Raw genomic sequence first — 18392 nt, 5'->3', positions numbered from 1 at the left:
TCCATTTGAGTCTTTAAAAAAAATGATTTCAAAGCTCTGGTGAAATTCCCTATCTTTTACTTTTTTGAACATATTTTTTATATTTTTTTAAACATCTCTGTGTGCTAAAGAAAGAATTACCATATGATCCAGCAATTCCACTTCTGCATATACACCCAAAAGAAGTGAAAGCAAGATTTTGGAGAAATATTTGTACACCCATGTTCACAGCAACATTGTTCACAGTCACCAAAATGTGAAAATAACCCAGTGTCCACTGACACATGTATAGATAAACAAAATACAGTCTGCACATACAATGGGATATTATTCAGCCTTAAAAAGGAAGGAAAATCTGGAGTTCCCATTGTGGCGCAGTGGTTAACGAATCTGACTAGGAACCATGAGGTTGCGGGTTCGGTCCCTGCCCTTGCTCAGTGGGTTAACGATCCGGCGTTGCCGTGAGCTGTGGTGTAGGTCGCAGATGTGGCTCGGATCCTGCGTTGCTGTGGCTCTGGTGTAGGCCAGTGGCTACAGCTCCGATTCCACCCCTAGCCTGGGAACCTCCATATGCCGCGGGAGCGGCCCAAAGAAATGGCAAAAAGACCAAAAAAAAAAAAAAAAAAAGGAAGGAAAATCTGACACACGCTACAGGATGATCTAATCTTGAAGACTTTATGCTAAGTGAAATAAGCCAGTTACAAAAAAGACAAAAACTGTATGATTCCACCTATATGATATATACCTAGAGTGGTCGAATTATAGACACAGAAAGAACAATGGTATTTGCCAGGGGCTAGGGTGAGGGAGAAATGAGGAGCTACTGTTTAATAGCTATAGGGTTCAATTGGGGAAGATGAAAAAAACTCTAGAGATGGATAGTGGCAATGGTTTCACATCATGTGAATGTACTTAATGCCATGTTTAATAGCTATAGGGTTCAATTGGGGAAGATGAAAAAAACTCTAGAGATGGATAGTGGCAATGGTTTCACATCAGTGTGAATGTACTTAATGCCACTGACCTGTACATGTGAACACGGTTAAAATGGCAAAGTTTATGTTATGTATATTTTACCAGAGTAAAAGCTAAATTAAATTTAAAAGTCTGATAGCACCAACATTTGCATCACTTATGGTCTCTGTTTCTCTTGATATTTTGGTAGTTGGTCTTTTTTCCCTAAGATTCCATGATTTTTAAATTGAATATAGGACACTGTATACCAAAAAAGAAAAAAAAAAATCAAAATGCCTCTGAATGGTGTTATCTCTCACTAAAGAGGAATATAATTTCTCCCAGCAAACAGATGGAATCTAACAGATCACCTTCATCTTGCTGAGGATTGGATTTAGGCTTGCTTAAGGACAATATGTTTGTATTTTACTCCCAGGGCACAGCCCTTATCTTCAGAATGGACATTCTGGTTTTTACTAAAAACCCAAACTGTTTACCAGAACTCCTCCACCTGGCTGGACATAAATGCCAACCCTTGTCTCCCCAGCATCATGGGGCTGCTGAAATTTCAGCTCATCTCTATGCTTCTCAACTTCTGGTTGTTTTTTTGTTTGGTTGGTTTTTTGGCTGGGTTTCTTAGAGTTTCTTCCTGCTCATGGGTAGTTGAGGAGTTGACAAATGCCTCAAGGGGAAACCGCTTAGAGATCTTTGGGTTCACTACTCTGCAGTTTTCCTTTTCTCTGGGATTTTTGTTTCTCTGGTACCAGTCATTTGTCAGCCCTGAACACCAACCTCAAACTCCTCTCCTCAACTAAGACTTGGTCTCAACTCCCTCCCTCAACCCTTCCCTCAACCCTTCCTTTATAGAAAGGTCTGGAAAGAATGCAGGGCTCACTGAGGTGGGCTTTCTTCCCTCAGGTCATACAGCCCCTCACAAGTTCTGCCTGGTTTAGGGACTCTCTGATGCCTTGAAAAAGGTAGTTAGTATATTTTGTCCAATGCTTATAATTCTTTTCATCAGGGGAGCTGTTCTGATACAAGCTACTGTGGTTGTTGGAATCAAACTCTGTTAATCTGCATTTTAAAATTCTAACTTTTGATTTGTCTCTGATTCTGTTTTAAATATTCTTTTGCTTTTATCTTAATTCTTCTTTATTGACCTGAATATTTGATTTTTATTTATATCATTTTAGGCTCCTGTGCTTATTAAACCTCGGTTGGGCAGTGTCATAAGTACAGTGGTGAAGACAGAACACATTCTAAGCCATGGAGATAGACTGCCCTTTACTTGGGTCTTCATCAGCCCTTCCAATTTTCCTAACTAAACCACCCAAAAACACTTGTCAATGGTGAGTCTGCTGAACCTAAAAAACATATGCCCCAATCCAACTCCTACCTCAGTCACTGCATGACCATTAAGAATATTCTACTGTCTTTCTGAGACTATTAAAAAAATGCTACTGTTGTGGAGATAGAGATAAATTATCATCTTTAGAATCTTGGTCTTAATGATACCACCAGAGCCATATATTTTTCTTGGTATTTGCTTTTATTTAACCATATTTAATTTCTATATGAATGTGGCCAGAATAGCTGGGTATAAGAAAACAGTAATCATTCAATTAAATTCAGCAAACATATATTGGATGATGATTATACATAAAGAACTATGTGATATATTTTAGAAGCTTCAAAGATGATTTCAGAGAGTTCCACACATTTAAATAATGTGAACAGTTACAAATACTTAGTTGTAATAATAAAGCAACTAATAATGGAACTAGCTAAGGATTACTGTGTACATATTTATCTAACTATACATAGTGCTAGCAACATAGTAAAGTAGATACTATTATCTCCATGTTACTGATAAAAAACTGGGGTATAATTAGATTAAGCAATCTGTCCAAGGTCCCAAAACTTATACATAGGATTCAATCCAGGCCTTTTTGACCCCAAAGGGAAATGTTATGGAGGAGAAAAGTGCCATAAGAGAAGATATGTATGATGAGAAAAAGCATCAAAGAGAAGAGAGCATTATGAGCTGGTCATTTATGGATGACCAGAATATCCAAAAGGGGAAATACCATTCTGGCTGATGCATGTACATGACAAAAGGCATAGAGAAGTTGTTTCAGGAGTTATAATTGGTCTATAAGGGCTCAAACAGAAGATGCATGTGATGACACTAGGTAAAATAAAGTTTGAAAGATTCAAGCCAGATATGGAAGGCCCCCAATAAATATCATGTCAAGGGTTTTCAATTTGTTTTTGCATATCGTATTAGTTAACTACTTCTGCATAACAAATTTCCCCAGAACTTCATGATAAAATTTATTATCACTGGAGTTCCTGTCATGGCTCAGCAAAAACAAATCTGGCTAGTATCCATGAGGAAGCAGGTATTTATTTATTTATTTATTTATTTATTTATTTATTTATTTATCTTATCAAGTAGTCTTAATTGTAATCAATTGTTATTTCCCCAATACATTTTTTTTTCTACTGTATAGCGTGGTTTGATCCCTGGCCTTGCTCAGTGGGTTAAGGATCTGGCGTTGCAGTGAGCTGAGGTATAGGTCACAGACGCAGCTCAGATCTGGCATTGCAGTGGCTGTGGCATGGGCCCAGTGGCTACAGCTCTGATTCAGACCCTAGCCTGGGAACCTCCATATGCCATGGGTGTGGCCCTAAAAAAAAAAGATAAAAAAATTTATTATCACAAAATTTCTGTGGGTCAGGAACCTGGACATCCTTTAGCATGTGTTGCTGACTCAAGGTCTCTCAAGAAGTTGCAGGCACATTGTTAGCTGGGCTTGAGGTTTTATCTAAAGGTTTCACTAGTGAAAGATTCACTTCCAAGCTCAGTCATGTGGTTCTTCATGGGATTCAGTACCTTCCAGACTGTTGTTAGACTGAGGGCCTCAGTTTCTCATTGCCTACTTCACCAGAGATACTTCTAATTTCTTGTCACATGGGCTCCTTCACCTTCACAGGGCAGGGACCTCAAAGCAATAGAAAAGCAAGAAACCAAAAGAGCAGCAAGAATAAGAAAGGGTTACCAAGAAGGAAGACAGTTTTTTAAATGTACTAATCTCAAAGGTGACTTCTCATCACTTCTATCCTATTTTCTTCACTGGAAGAGAGTCAGTAAACCTAGTCCATGCTCAAAAGGAGGGTATTATTACACAAGGACATAAATACAAGGAGGAGGGGTCATTGGTGGCCTACCAGAAGCATCAATGGGAAAGCATCAAAGATTTCCAAATGTGCACATGACATAACTTGGCTATCATCCAGTTATCCATGCCCAAAAGGACAAAGTCATGCAAAATTTCTCCTTCTCACTCAACATCCATATTCATTGTTATACCACTCCAAGGAGTTTAATGGTCAGTATTTTTTCTTTCTACCAGTACATAAAGTAATAGCACATCTTACAATCATCAGTGTCTCAAATTCTGTGGAAGGAGAGTCCTATGGTGGCTTCTGAAAGAGCAGTTTGTAAACATGGGTGTAGACAGAAGCCAGATCTTCAGGATTAAGGAGTGAACAAGTGATTAAGAAATATTTTATAATCTAACACACATTCTATTTTATACATGAAGCCGTATCTACAGCAATTGATATGTCCTATTGCTTAGTGGATACACTACAATACTCTTAATGTTGGTTCCTTTATAAATACTGCCAACTTCTGAGGATTTTATTTGAATTTTTCAATGCATGTTGACCTGTTCACTGAAAACTTAAAGTATACAAAACGGTAATAACATCAAAGCATATCCTTTCCTCTTATTTTGGCTCGATTTTTCTAATTTAGGAAAAGTTTTAGGTTAAAAAAAATCAAAGAACACATTCACTGAACACAAACTTACAAACTCTCTTTAATAGTCTCCAAAATTCATCTCACACTTTATCTCATTTTTATTTTGTTACCACTGAAACTGAGTCTACATTAGAATTCCTGGTACCTAGGAATTTGTTTCCCATGGGTTCTCTGTGGCCAGAGAAGGAGAATTAGGAACACAATGTTTATCAGTGGGAGAATAGGCCACTGCATGTGGCTGTCATCTGCTCTAGGTTTTGGTGACCACATATTTCAACATGTATTGCAATCATATGATGATTTCCACCCCTTCTGAAAACTCATCCAAGGAACTTTGGTTAAATGCCTTATCTCATGTTTCATGAGGTTTTCCTGGTTATTACCCAATATTTACGTTGAGTTAGGCAAAGGCACCAACAGGTCAAAGAACTGAGTTAGTTCATGCAGTGAGTCTAATCTTAAACTTCATCCTTTAACTTCCTTTTGGAGACTGCCCTGCCCTAAGGATGGAGAACCCCTACCCTGATCTCATGGGATGATGGTGCCACACTTCAGAATACAATTTTTTTTTTCCAATTTCATTTGCCCAAGATGCCATTTTTAAAAAATTAAATCTTTGTATTCTCTGAGTGGTGAGCTTAGGATCCAATCTATTATTCTGGTAATCTCAGTAAATTCCCTTCTGCTGAAACTTTCTGGTTTTTAGAATGTAACCAATCATACCATCTCTTCTATGCCTCTCTCAGATGCTATTCAGCCAAGAGAAATGAAATAGGTGGCAATGTTTTGAACCCATAATGGGAACAGTGTAAATCTGAGATATTGCTTCTATTATTACTAATGCTACTATTAAGTTATTAACAGAATACAGGGAGAATGCTACAGGATGCAGAAGACCTTAAATGAATGGCCACCCCAACAAACATCAGCTATGAAATGCTAGGCAAGGCCCTTAACATAACTTACCAGTTTTCTGACCAGAAAATAAAAGATTATATTCCCCACTTTTCCACCTGCTAGGGTTCTTGTGAGTATCAGGTGAAGTAAGATATGTGGACACATCTCATGTACAGTAAAGGGCCAAAATGCTAAAAATGATTTTTGAGACAATCCCTATTATGACAATGTGTCTGAACCTTCTCCTTTTCTTCAGGTTCAAACCACCTGAAAGAGTTGGATGAGAGATAAAGCTAGAGTCATGAGACTAGACAAAAAATTCATGGGCTGGTAATGGGTGCATGGGCTGGTAATTGGGAGACTAAACAGATTCCTAAGCAGAAACTGAGTAGAAGCTTATCATAATTAATATTCACAGATTATGTAATGACATCTGACTCATGGGATTTACAGAGAACACATAGCAATGTAAATTATAAGCAATTAAATTTAAATACATGTATGTGTGCATATGTATGTATATATCTTGCCAAAGCTTTTAACTTCTAAACAGTGTTCTAGAACATTAAAAATCCAGGTGATCTTTTTTCTTTCTGAGGAAAATAAAATGAGATCAGATTTGCATATGGCCAGGAATAGAAGACTTCCTACTAAAAACAAAGTATAATGAAAGATATAATTCTACAAAATCAGAGGTCCTAGCTGAAATCAATGGTGAAGATCAAATATTAACTCCTTTAACCTCATCTATGTCAAATCATACCTAACTTATTTTCTAAGAGAATCAGACAAAGGTAGAAGAGTTTTTAGAGATTTTCTTTCTCATTCTCATCTGAAAAGTTTAACAACTACTAGAAAAAGGATTGAGGTTTTCGTAAAGACATTTCTCCTCCCAAGGTGACTATGCATCTAGCCCATCAGAAACCCAGAGTAAGTTAAAATAAACACCTGAAAATATTTTCAAGAGGACATCTACCACTGACTATGGAATCCCCTTACCCCCTATTAACACTCTAATAAAGCATGATGAATATCTGCTCAGGCTCTGGATGGAGACACTAACCTTCCCAAAAGACAGCTACTTCCACCCAAACAACTGGCCCTCCTTTCCTTCTTGTCAGCACTGCATGCTGGAGAGGCCGTGTTTGGTCTCTTAATCAGGCCTTGCTGACGGGCTGACATCACTGCAAACGTTTTCACTTACTCTTTGGCAACACTTAAATCCTTGCCAAAGGCCAGTCAGTAAGTCAGAAAGCATTGTTAGTGGGAGGCTGGGGGAGCCGAGTGTGACTGTCAGCTAGCAATCTGTGGTGATGACAGCAGGGGAATCTAGGAGCTGAAACCATTTTAAAGGTCACTCCATGGGCAGAACAAAAGACCTCTGATTTAGGAAAGGAAACAGAACTCTGGGAAGTGGAAGCACCAGGATGATGCTAAATGAACACTCTGAAAATTCCTTATCTGTTCCCTGATTGTAGAGATTACCACTAGTACAGCTTCAACCAACAACTATCTGCTTTAGCAGCAGTGTGAGTTAATTTGGTAAAATAGAAATATCATGCACCAGTGCTTCAGTTGCCTGTTTTTCTTTAAAAAAAAAAAAAAAACTTGCTTGAGATATCACTGATGTACAACATTATATATATTTCTACTTCTGTATATATAACAGCATGCTTGTAACCAGAATTTTAGTTCCCATCTATCACCATACATTTGATCCTCTTCCCCCATTTCTCCTTCCCCTTCCTGTCCCTTTCCTTCTGGTAACTACTATTCTGTTCTCTGTGTCTACATTTTTGTTTTTGTTTGGTTTATTCATTTATTTTGTTTGTTTTTTATATGCCACAAAGTCTTTCTGTGTCTAACTTATTTCAGTTAGCATAATAACCTCAAGGTCCATCCATGTTGTTGCAAAGGGCAATAATTCACTTTTTTAACGGTGAAGTAGTATTGTATTGAATATACATATTACATCTTTATTTTTTAAAAAATATTCTTTAATAGTCTTTCTCCTTACTCTTCATTTTTTCATTTTCAACCTTGTACTGCTAAATAATCAGTGTTTAAAATTCTTAGTGTAAGCTTTCTCTGAAAAGCTATTGCATACATTTTGACTAAAATGACATGAATATAATTACAAAGTATTGATAAACAAATTTTAAAAGGAACACAGATCATTAGACAATAATCATAGTAGGCCCATGCCTGGATTGAGATTATCTCTCTTCTCTCTTCCCAAAGCAGGAAAAGGCTTGGAAGAAGACAATGGCTTTAGTCTACTGAATGCCATAATCTGGACCTGGGCCATCCCTTATAAGATCTGCCAGATGGATCTGCTATAGTTTATTCTCCAACTCTCAGCTGCTCTGACTTTATTTTATAGGTCCCCTTTTCCTCTTGTTCTGCCATTGTTAAGAAGCCCAGGCAGGCCAGGGTTGAACTCTGCAGTGTGGGTGCAAGAGCAGCTAGGACTGTCTAGTCTCCTTCTCATCACCACTTAAAAACAAGGGAGCAGGGATGTCATGTAAAGCGTGGTGACTACAATTAACAATACTGTACTGTGTACATGAAAACTGCTAGGAGAGTAGATCTTTAATGTTCTCACAACACATAAAGATGGTAATTATGTGAGGTGATGGATGCGATAACTAGCCCTACTGCGGTGACAATTTTGCAATAGATGTGAGTATCAAACCACCATGTTGTACACCTTAAACTTACATAAAGTTGTATGCCAGTCATATCTCAATAAAGCTGGAAACAAAAGGAAACAAAACAAGGGAGCACTCAAGGGAGGTCCAGTGAGTACCACAAAGGGCCTCTTTGGTAAAATAAAAAGGAGGCAAGGGAGCTACTCAAGATACCAGGAAACTCTCTTCACAGAAGGCACAGTGCACATGTGGCACCCACCAAAGAATGAATGCACTTAGGTAGACCAGGCTTGCAAACCCAGTTAACACCCAGTGATCTACACACCATTGCTTTATACTGTGGTTTATCCATTTTGGGCCTTGGGGTATGGTCGGCCTGTTATTCATCTGAGGGAAAACTCTGCTTTCATTAAGCGGCAGTGAGTCCACAGTGACCCATGATTCAGTGATATGTGACCTCCACTGGCTCTCTAGTCAGATAAGAGGGATCAGCTCGAGGATCCAGGGATCTGTGGTGCCAAGAATCACTTGCTCCACTGCAGCCTGGCAATACTGGGTAGATAAGTGGCTTTCTGTTGGATGAGAAGCAGGGTCCAGAGGAGAGAGAAAAGGCAGCAGCAACTATCGGACCTTGTGAAGTTGGAATTTGGTTTAGACGGTGAGGATGCTGATTGTTTAAATAACTATGATTCCTGGCAGCAGGAAGACTTATCTCCTCCACTGTCTCTTCAGATCCAGTGCTTCCCCTCACTTCCCTGTGAGAGTAAGAGACTATTTCCAGAGATTACTTTACTTAGAGGGTTTTCTATTTATAGAGGTTGCTTTAAAATCGCCTGGTCCTATTAGATTAGGTAAACTTTTTAAAATGCAGACCCACATAGACACCAAACTAAGCTAAAGATCTTGGAGTGAGTCTGCCTGTAAAAAGAAAATGTCCAAATCTTACCAGGTTGTTGCTGATTTTGAGTTGTAGAAATCCCCCTTCTTTTGTCTGTGTCACAAGCGACTCATTCCCCTTCTTAATGAAAACAAGAGGGAGTGATTATACCTCCTGGGGCTGTGCCATTTATGCCGTCTGAAAGGCACTTAAATGAGTGGCACATTATCTCACACATCTGGAGTTTACCAAATTAGCCAATTACGCTGGAGCTCATAAAACGAGGCCTTAAATGTCATTTAACTAGAAAATATTATAATCACCAAGTGGTCTGATTGTAAGATGATACTTGGGGCAGCATCAGTGGTTACAGAAAACAAATCGTGAAACAAAACACAGTTCAAATGCCCCCCAAATGCAACCACATATTTTCTACAGTAATACTTTCTGAGGAATACCATATTTCTGAAGGCACCAGCAATCAACATGTTTCTCATTTGAAACGAAGTTTAATCTGACCTAGTTGTTTCCTAGTTATTTTGCCTTGGGCAAACCAATGCCCAAGAATTTTTCTCATAAGAAAACTAAGGAACAAGCAGGATGAAGGGAGACTGATGGAAAGCCATGAAGTTACCAGAGATATGGAGCTATCTGCAAGAGATGGGGCAATGATTGGATTAAGGCTGCATTAAACATCTGGAGTTGTCAGAGGTTTGTGGTGCTGCTTCAGAATCGCCAAGATTTGGTTGAATGAACATATCCTGGTCTCTCACCCTTCTCTGGAAAGAAGAGATAAAAGCTCCTTTAATTGCTATGTGATTTGAGGGTAGAAATACCAAAGGTTTTTGAATAGCTATTTAAAAATTAGAGGTTTACAGCCACGACTTCCATATTGTCTTCTCTTCATGTAATAAACAACAACATTTGGTCTTTAGCGAAAAGTGATTCAATGTAATGGAAAAATCATGGTATGTTACTAATACCTGCTTGACTTCGGGCAAGTTATTTAACTTCTCTGATGACCAGTTACCCCACAGAAAATACAGACATAAGGATGCTGTGTTGTGTTGAGACTTGTGCTGTGTGGAGGTTAAGTGTATGAAAAAGTCCCTAGCATGGCGCCCGGTACACTGAAGAAAATAAATTGTAGTTTCACATCTTTCTTTCCCTATGTCACCATCACATCTTAAATTCTGTTTAGCTTTTTTTTCTCTTTATTTCGGGAAGAATGACTACTAGATGCTTTCAGAGTAGGCAGTCTTTGTTTTGTCTTAGCATCACTTATTACCTCCTCACCCATCTGTGAGCATCTCAATCACTCTTTAAAGGAATGATAAATACAAAAGAGACTAGACGAAATCTCAGGACATACTCTGAAGCAAAGGGAAGTTAGGCGTGATGGATGAACACATGGTAAAAAGAGATACTGGCTGCTGTTTGCCAGGGGAGTTTCTAAAACGAAACTTAACTGGTTTCGAAGGCACCTAATCAACTAGGCTAAATCTCTGTGTCTTCTGGGCTCATGATTACAGTAGATGAGTCTGTTTGTTTATTTTGTCAAACCAGAGAAAGATGAAGAATCATGGTGACCATGGAGGTACTCTCACAGTGACCAATTCCTTCCTCATGAGTTTTCTACAATGAAAGCTTTTTAAGTAAAATCTTAGTAAATATGATGATTCCACATAATAGAAATCCTTACACAGAATTTGGAAAGCCTTTTTTTTTTTTTTTAAACAATTTCGCTTCTGTAAAGCTGGGTTAAAAAACTATGCCTTTAATAACAGTACAAGGTACCTATGCTTTTAAGAAGGAGAAAAATCTCAGAAGCAGTGAAGGGATTCAGATCCATGTGCCTGAGCTACTGTTTCTTGGAAATGTGAATTCTGGGCTGAGAGGAGGAGAACTGCATCCCTAAGAACGGTGACAAGTAACACTTCACTTTCTTACAGTGAGGAAATAGGAGATCTGTGCAGATTCTAGGTGTATTAACAGACTTCAATGTTTTTCAACAACAGGAAAGAACTAGCTTTTGAAACCTTTAACTGGGGGTGGCGGTTGATAAGAAGAACCAAGAAGGGATATTCTCTTAATTATGCTAATAGTCAAACTGAGTAGCACCATCTCCCCTCCAGGTTACACACCAAACTGGCCTCTAGGCACCTGAGTGAAAAGAAAAAAAAAAGAAAAATTGAAAGCAGACTGTACTCTAAAAGCTAAATAAGAAAATAAAAAGGAACTGCTTTTACTGGGAAAAAAAATTCAACACATCATGTATTAAAAGGTTTTCTTTTCCTTTTTCCTTTCTTTTCTTCTCAAACTTAAGGCAATGAATTGCTCTCGCTCTGTATCAGAAGTAACAGGCAGCTTTTTCTTTTGTATTTTTACAAATATTTCCATCTTTAAGACTAGAGCTTTCTGACTTTTGCTAACAACATGTCCAGATCTAAAGGCATTACAGAAAGAATTTCAATTTGCTCTAGAAGCAATTATACATACAGTCAAGGAAAAGGCCAATTTTACTATGCAGGGACCACACATACTGTATGTTTGTTATATCACTTGATATCAAAGCAGAAACATCAAATTCTTCCTAAAATACACATGAAATGAAGAGTTTAGCTTAAGGAACTCCCACATCCAATTCAGAGATATCTATTACAGTTTACAGAACTTGGCAGTGCTGACACTATTGTTTTACTGGAAAGAGACACTTTTATTGACTATATAATACATTACGGGTTCTTTAACTTTATATAGAATGAACATGATTTTGAGCCCAACTGCCAAAATTGCAGGTATATTATCAATGTGTGACACTTAGCACATCATCAGAGGAACAGCAAGAATTTATTAATTCTGTATCACTAGATTACCTCAAAATATTTTATCAGGCTTCAGGATCATTATTATAAGTTCATAGGAGCTAGTCTATAGCAAGAATCATCTTTTTTGTTTTAATTTTGCATCATGATGTTGGTATGACTGACTTTCACTCATTTGTTCGGAGTGCATTTAGTGAGTATCTCTACTTAGTGCCAGACACAGGCATAGGGAATACAGAGGTAAATGAGATGTGGCCCTTAGGGAAAGACTTTCTTGGGGTGGGGAGGGGACACATATAGAAAATAAGCTCAATAAATCAGGGTGGTGCATGCTATATTTTATATAGTATATGTATATGTAGAAAGACTGGTAAAGAAAGCATGTGATAGAGAAAAGATGGTCAGGGAGAGTAAAACTTGAGGGTATCCTTGAGTGAAGAGGGGTACTTTCTTGTGGGGATTAGGGGGGTTGGTCCTCCAAAAATAGGGAATAGCATGCAAATCTGTTAGAGTGTAAGATACCAGGGGACTGCAAATCATCTGTTATTCCTAAAACAGATATGTGCATAGGCAATGAACCTGGAGAACAAGGGAGGGCTGTCCTAGGAAGCGCTCTGTGCACCTGGTAACAAGTTTAGACTTTCTACTATAGGCCATATTTTTACATATTCCCCAAATACTCTACAGATAGAATAATTAAAGCAGTATGATACTAGCATAGAGATGGATAAATTAATGAAATACAATAGGAAGTAGAAAAACAGAATAGAAAATTCAGCTGATACACATGTGGAAGTTTAATATACAAAAAAGCTAGCATTTCCAGTTAGTAAGCAGTGACTGCATTTTTCAACCAGTAGTGCCAGACACAGGCATAGGGAATACAGAGGTAAATGAGACGTGGCCCTTTTGAAAATAAAATTTAATTCTTAGATTCCACACTGCACACACACAAGATTCTCAGATTGGATTAAAGATTCAAATGTAAATGCTTATAATTTGGGGATTAGAGGAGGCCCTTCTTTTTTTAATGTGCCATCAAGGTCAGATGTCACAGAGGGAAAGACAGATATAATCACAAAATCACAATCTTAAAAAATCACAAACTTCTGAAAGGTATAAAACACTACAATTGTAAGACAAATGACAAATTGGGCAAAACCCTGCAATTTATGTAATAGTTAAAGGATTAGTACCTATAATAACGTATACAGAGCTTCTACAAATTAATTAAAAAATCTAACCTAAGAGAAATGAGCAAAGGACACAAATAATCAATTCACAAAAGAAATGACACCTGATGATATAAAAATATGCCCAATTCCAGTTGCAATTAAAGGAATACTATTAAGATAGCTTTATTTTTCACTTATGATATAAATAGGAGATGCATGTGACAGATATATCAAATAATGACTGATAATGTCCAGTGTTTGAAATGGTGTGAAGAAGTTAGAACTTTCAAATACTAAGGGTATAAAATCTGTACATATGTTTTGGAAGATAATTTCCCAACATCTATGACATAAAATGTGCATATCATTCGATCCTCTAAGTCTACAGTGAGCAACTTTAAAATAGAAATATATAGGAGTTGCCATCATGGCTCAGTGTAAACGAATCTGAATAGCATCCATGAGGACGCAGGTTGGATCCCTGGCCTCACTCAGCTGGTTAAGGATCCGGCATTGCTGTGGGCTGTGGTGTAGATCGCAGATGTGGCTTGGATCGTGTGTTGCTGTGGCTGTGGCACAGGCCAGCAGCTGTAGCTCCAATTCAACCCTAGCCTGGGAATCTCCATATGCTGAGAGTATGGCCCTAAAAAGACAATCAATCAATCAATCAATCAATAAAATAGAAGCATATATATATATACACACAAACACACATACATAAATGGGCAAAAATAGGATGAGAATATATATTGTGCTGTTTTTTATAATAGTGAAAATCTGGGAACAACTTAATAGTTGTTCCGTAAAGGGATTAATTTAATAAACTGCAGTGTGTAGATAAATAAATTACTATGCTACTGTTAAAAAGAATATATTGGCATGGAAAGACAACAATGACATATGTTTAATTGAAATGGACAAATAGCAAAATAGTATCCTTAATATAATCTGCCAAGAGAGGTGGTGAACTACAGAGGTTAGGAGCACGGGCTTTGGGGTCAAACCAACCTGGATTTTAGCCCCAGCTTCACGATTTACCAGGTATATGAAAATTACTAATTTCTCAGAGTTTTGGTTTCTTCATCTGTCCAACTAGACTGGGTCCTAAGAAAACCTACCTCAGAGGTATATGGAGAATTCCTAATACATAATAGAGGCTAACCATATACCAGTTATTATTATCACTGTTACCATTTTGGTATACTTATTATTTTCAAACCATTCTCTTATAAAAACAATCTCAAAAAGCAAATCTAATATACTTTGGAAAATTATGCTGAATAGATTCTTTAACTGAATCGACACATCAAAGAAAATTTAAGCTAAAGTAACAAAAATATTCTATTTATCTGATCATCTAGTAGATAGGATAATGAATTTGACACATCAATTTTTGACAAAGATATGTTTTGATTAAATATTTATAAACCAGAATGCAAATAAGAAACACATTTGGGCACTACATTTAAGAATCAAAACAAAGAACTATTACATTTAGATAGCCCCAGTCATGAGAACTTTAATAAGCCTTAATAGCACGAATTAAAAATTGTCCTCTAATCATCAAACTATTATTAATAAGGGATATTATTAATATATGCTTTTGTGGTAGTTTCTATCATATACATATTTAACTTTCAACTGGTATTATCAAGAAAAACACACACAAAAATATGAAGGCGCTCTTTCAAATATTTTTCCCTACTAAGACTAGGGAAATAAATCATTCAAAATGAGAAAATGTGTTATGTAGTAATATATTAAAATGCCCAAATCAAAATAGAGACTATATATGAACTGTACATACCCTTCTGTGCGGAAAATCATTTGAAAGCTGTCTCCTAAGCTTTTGTAACTATTTGGATCAGTTGCACATCTCTGAATCTGAAACCTAGAAATAAAATCAAATGAAGAAAAAAATTCAAGTTAAGGATTTTGTCAATTTTTTTTTTCACTTTTAAAAGTCTTAGGAAACTCAGCTTTTATGGATTAATCTAAAGTATTCCAGTTTTTGAAGAGACTTTACTGATTTATTTGCCTTATAATCTTTACCTTATTTTTGTAGCCTTTAAAATCATGATACTTCTCTGTACTTTAATAGAAACTATAGAAAGAGGTTACTGTTTCTTAGCTAGGCAGATGCGCCGAGGCATTTATGTTTTTTCTTTCGTGAAAAGCATACACAGGTGTCATACATTGTTTTAATGTATAATTCAGAAATCTGAATATGTATATGAAACAAATAAGTAGCTCTATTTCTTATCTTAATTAATACTCTTTGAGGGTAATTTAATACAAAGGTTAAAAATACAGAGCAGTTAATACGGTCTAACTTTGATCCTGACTATGAATTTAAGATTCATTCTGGCAGACAGGAGCCTGTGTTTAAGGCAAGAGTTCGGGTTGTATTGTGATACCGTTTACTACCACTACTTCATGACGGAGTCATGTTGGTCATTGGGGTAGTTCAGGCTAGCTGGGCCTTCACAGAAGCACAGGGCTCTGCATATAGTTTGTATGCAATATAAACGTTCCCATTTCAGAAAGTTAAACCCTTTTCTTCTTTTTGGGTATGACTTTTCATCTCACAACTCTAACCTTCAAAATGTGGAAATCTCCAGCATCAGGGCCTTATCTTAGGTATTTTGTATCTTAACCCTGAGGTTTGTTTCTATTGAGACTTATGACAAGTACTCTCATTTCCCTATACCCCAGTTCTCCATATTCAGTTTTCTTTAGTCTGCCTACTCCTTGTGTTTAAATTCCTTGTCCCAATTCTCAGTGAAGGCCCTTCTCCCTTCTGAATTTCCCTCCACAGTTAAAGCAAGCATTTAAACAAAGAAATTCTCAAAAAACGCCTTTAATATTGTCTCCTCTAAGATGCTTTTCTCAGATCGTTGCATTCATGATACGAACATAATGTCTAAAGATGATTTATTTTATAGTTCTAGGTCTCTGGGAATTATGCTGGAAAATGACACATTACAGAAAGGAGTGAATACTTTGTCTTGATTGAAGTGGTTGAGCATTTGAACAGAAATATGTATATGCTAAGACTGGAAATCAAGCAGGGTTGCATTTGACTTTTGTAAAGTGGAGAGCTGCTGAATATAACTGTGCAGGAGAGTAGCTGTCCTGAGATGGGTGAGTTGAGACTTCCAGTAGAGTACTTGAAACATAAAAATTCCTAAAAAAAATTCTGTTGCCTGCCTGGGTGGATTAGAATGGAAGTATTGAGGGGAGAATAATCATGAAGGCAATTATGATAGTCTGGGTGGAGATTATAATGCCAGAAAATGAATAGAGGCAACAGAAATGTAATAAAAGCAGTGAGCTTGTTGGGTGATCTTTTCTCTCTTTAAATCAATGGTTTTAAATTTTAATTAAATTTAAAAATTGTAACATTTTTTGTCCATGGCCGTGGCATGTGAAAGTTTCTAGGCCAGGAATCGAACCCGTGTCACAGCAGTGATTGTGCCAGACCCTTAACCCACTGAGCCACCAAAGAACACCTCCATGGTCTTTTTAATGATACAGTCAACCCGATTCCCTCTTGATTCAACACAGCAAGGAATATTCCACTATACCTACAGTTGCCAAATTAAAAGATGCCATAAATATTCATCTTTACAGTGTTTTTGCTTGTCAAACTTACATCTCTATTGCCATGATCATCTACTGGTTAGTTTTTCGACAAGAATTATACCTCTAAAATTTCAATTGCCTGGTGCTTATCAGAAGATTACGGGCCAGTACCGCTAACTCATTTGAATTGCTCTGGATCCAGAGGTGCATTTGGTGTGTGTATAACCAACCACTGGCGCAGAAGACTTAGTAAGCAGTTCTGTCTAGAATCAAGAATGTGATTTGATGGTCAAGTAGATGGACCACGTTTGATATTTCTGGACTCCTGCATTAGATGAGGTAATATCTGGGACTTGGGATACAAAGGAACTTAATGCTAAAGACAAAAGAGTACAATGAAAAAAACTACGTGTAGGTTTAAACAACAAATAATTTAATTTTTTTTTTTTGGTCTTTTTAGGGCTATACCCATGGCATGTGGAGGTTCCCAAGGTCAAATCAAAGCTGCAGCTGCTGGCCTATGCCACAGCTACAGCAACACTAGATCTGAGACGCGTCTACAACCTTTATCACACCTCATGGCAACGCTGGAGCCTTAACCCACTGAGCAAGGCCAAGGATGGAACCTGCATTCTCATGGTTACTAGACAGGCTCAGCAGAAAGGAATAATTTTGAAACATAGAGAGCCATTTCCAGAATATGACATTGATTCTAATTCAAACAAGAATCTCCATCTCTGCATTTGCGTATTTGTAACCTATGTTCATTGCTGACTATGAAAATTTTCTGTGTCTAGTTGGGAAGTCCAAGATTGTCTCTAATATTCTTTTTTTTTTACAGAAAATAACTTAAAGTAGTTTTATATATTATAAAATCATCACATGCTCACAGATATTTCTCCTAATATCTGTAATAATTTTCATTATGTTTATTTACCTCTGTCAAATTCCTTTCTAGATGCTTTTCTCCCAAATACCATGTATTTTAAAAGTAGTTACCATATGAAATAAGATGTTTCAGGTTTTCCAAAATCCAGGGCATTATCCCCACTCTCAAGAAGCATAATAAATAAATGAGGAAAAAAATAATTGCAAAATAAGGAAAAATATCCAAAATGTCAGGTAGCATCAGCATAAGTTTCCCAAGTGTTCATCAGAGTGGGCAATGACTGCTTTCTGCAGAGGGTCAGCAAGGACCCCAGGAAGGAAGAGGGATTTGAGCTGGTCCTGCAGGATTCAGAGAGGCAAGAAGAGTAAGCCAGGAGGAAGCATTCCAGGTTAGGAAATGAGAGAAGCAACAATCTCCTTTCAAGAGAAGTGAAAGAAAAGATCTCCCATCATGAGAACCTCCCGTGTTTCATTCAATATGGAGGTTATAGCGCCCAGCTAGTGGCATTCAGTGCTTAGGATGGGTGGAGACCTGAGTGGGTTAGAGGAGAGTACTTATGAGATAAAGTTAGACTCATATAGAACATTTGACCTTTTCCTGCTCCTACGCTGGGTACTTTGGCTAATTCTGTGGCTGCCTTATAGTCATGTGACCCGGTCCTAGAAGGATCTGTGAAAGAGTCTGCAGAGGGGCCAGAGCAAGTGCATCCCAATGGAAAGAAAATTGACCTT

At 37.4% G+C, this 18392-nt stretch overlaps 1 protein-coding gene across 4 annotated transcripts in view; it reads right to left on the bottom strand.

Moving 5' to 3' along the window:
- SLC25A21 (solute carrier family 25 member 21) overlaps positions 1 to 18392 on the bottom strand; it is a 515811-nt gene that overhangs the window by 125158 nt on the left and 372261 nt on the right. For all 4 annotated transcript variants that reach the window (XM_047796066.1, XM_047796067.1, XM_047796068.1 and 1 more), the window contains one exon: positions 14995 to 15078. In XM_047796066.1, the coding sequence (XP_047652022.1) occupies positions 14995 to 15078 (84 nt within the window). The remainder of the gene's footprint in view (positions 1 to 14994; positions 15079 to 18392) is intronic.

Source organism: Phacochoerus africanus, chromosome 9 (genome assembly GCF_016906955.1).
Source record: "Phacochoerus africanus isolate WHEZ1 chromosome 9, ROS_Pafr_v1, whole genome shotgun sequence".
NCBI classification, from domain to species: Eukaryota; Metazoa; Chordata; class Mammalia; order Artiodactyla; family Suidae; genus Phacochoerus; species Phacochoerus africanus.
This window is presented reverse-complemented; position numbering and strand designations above follow the sequence as displayed.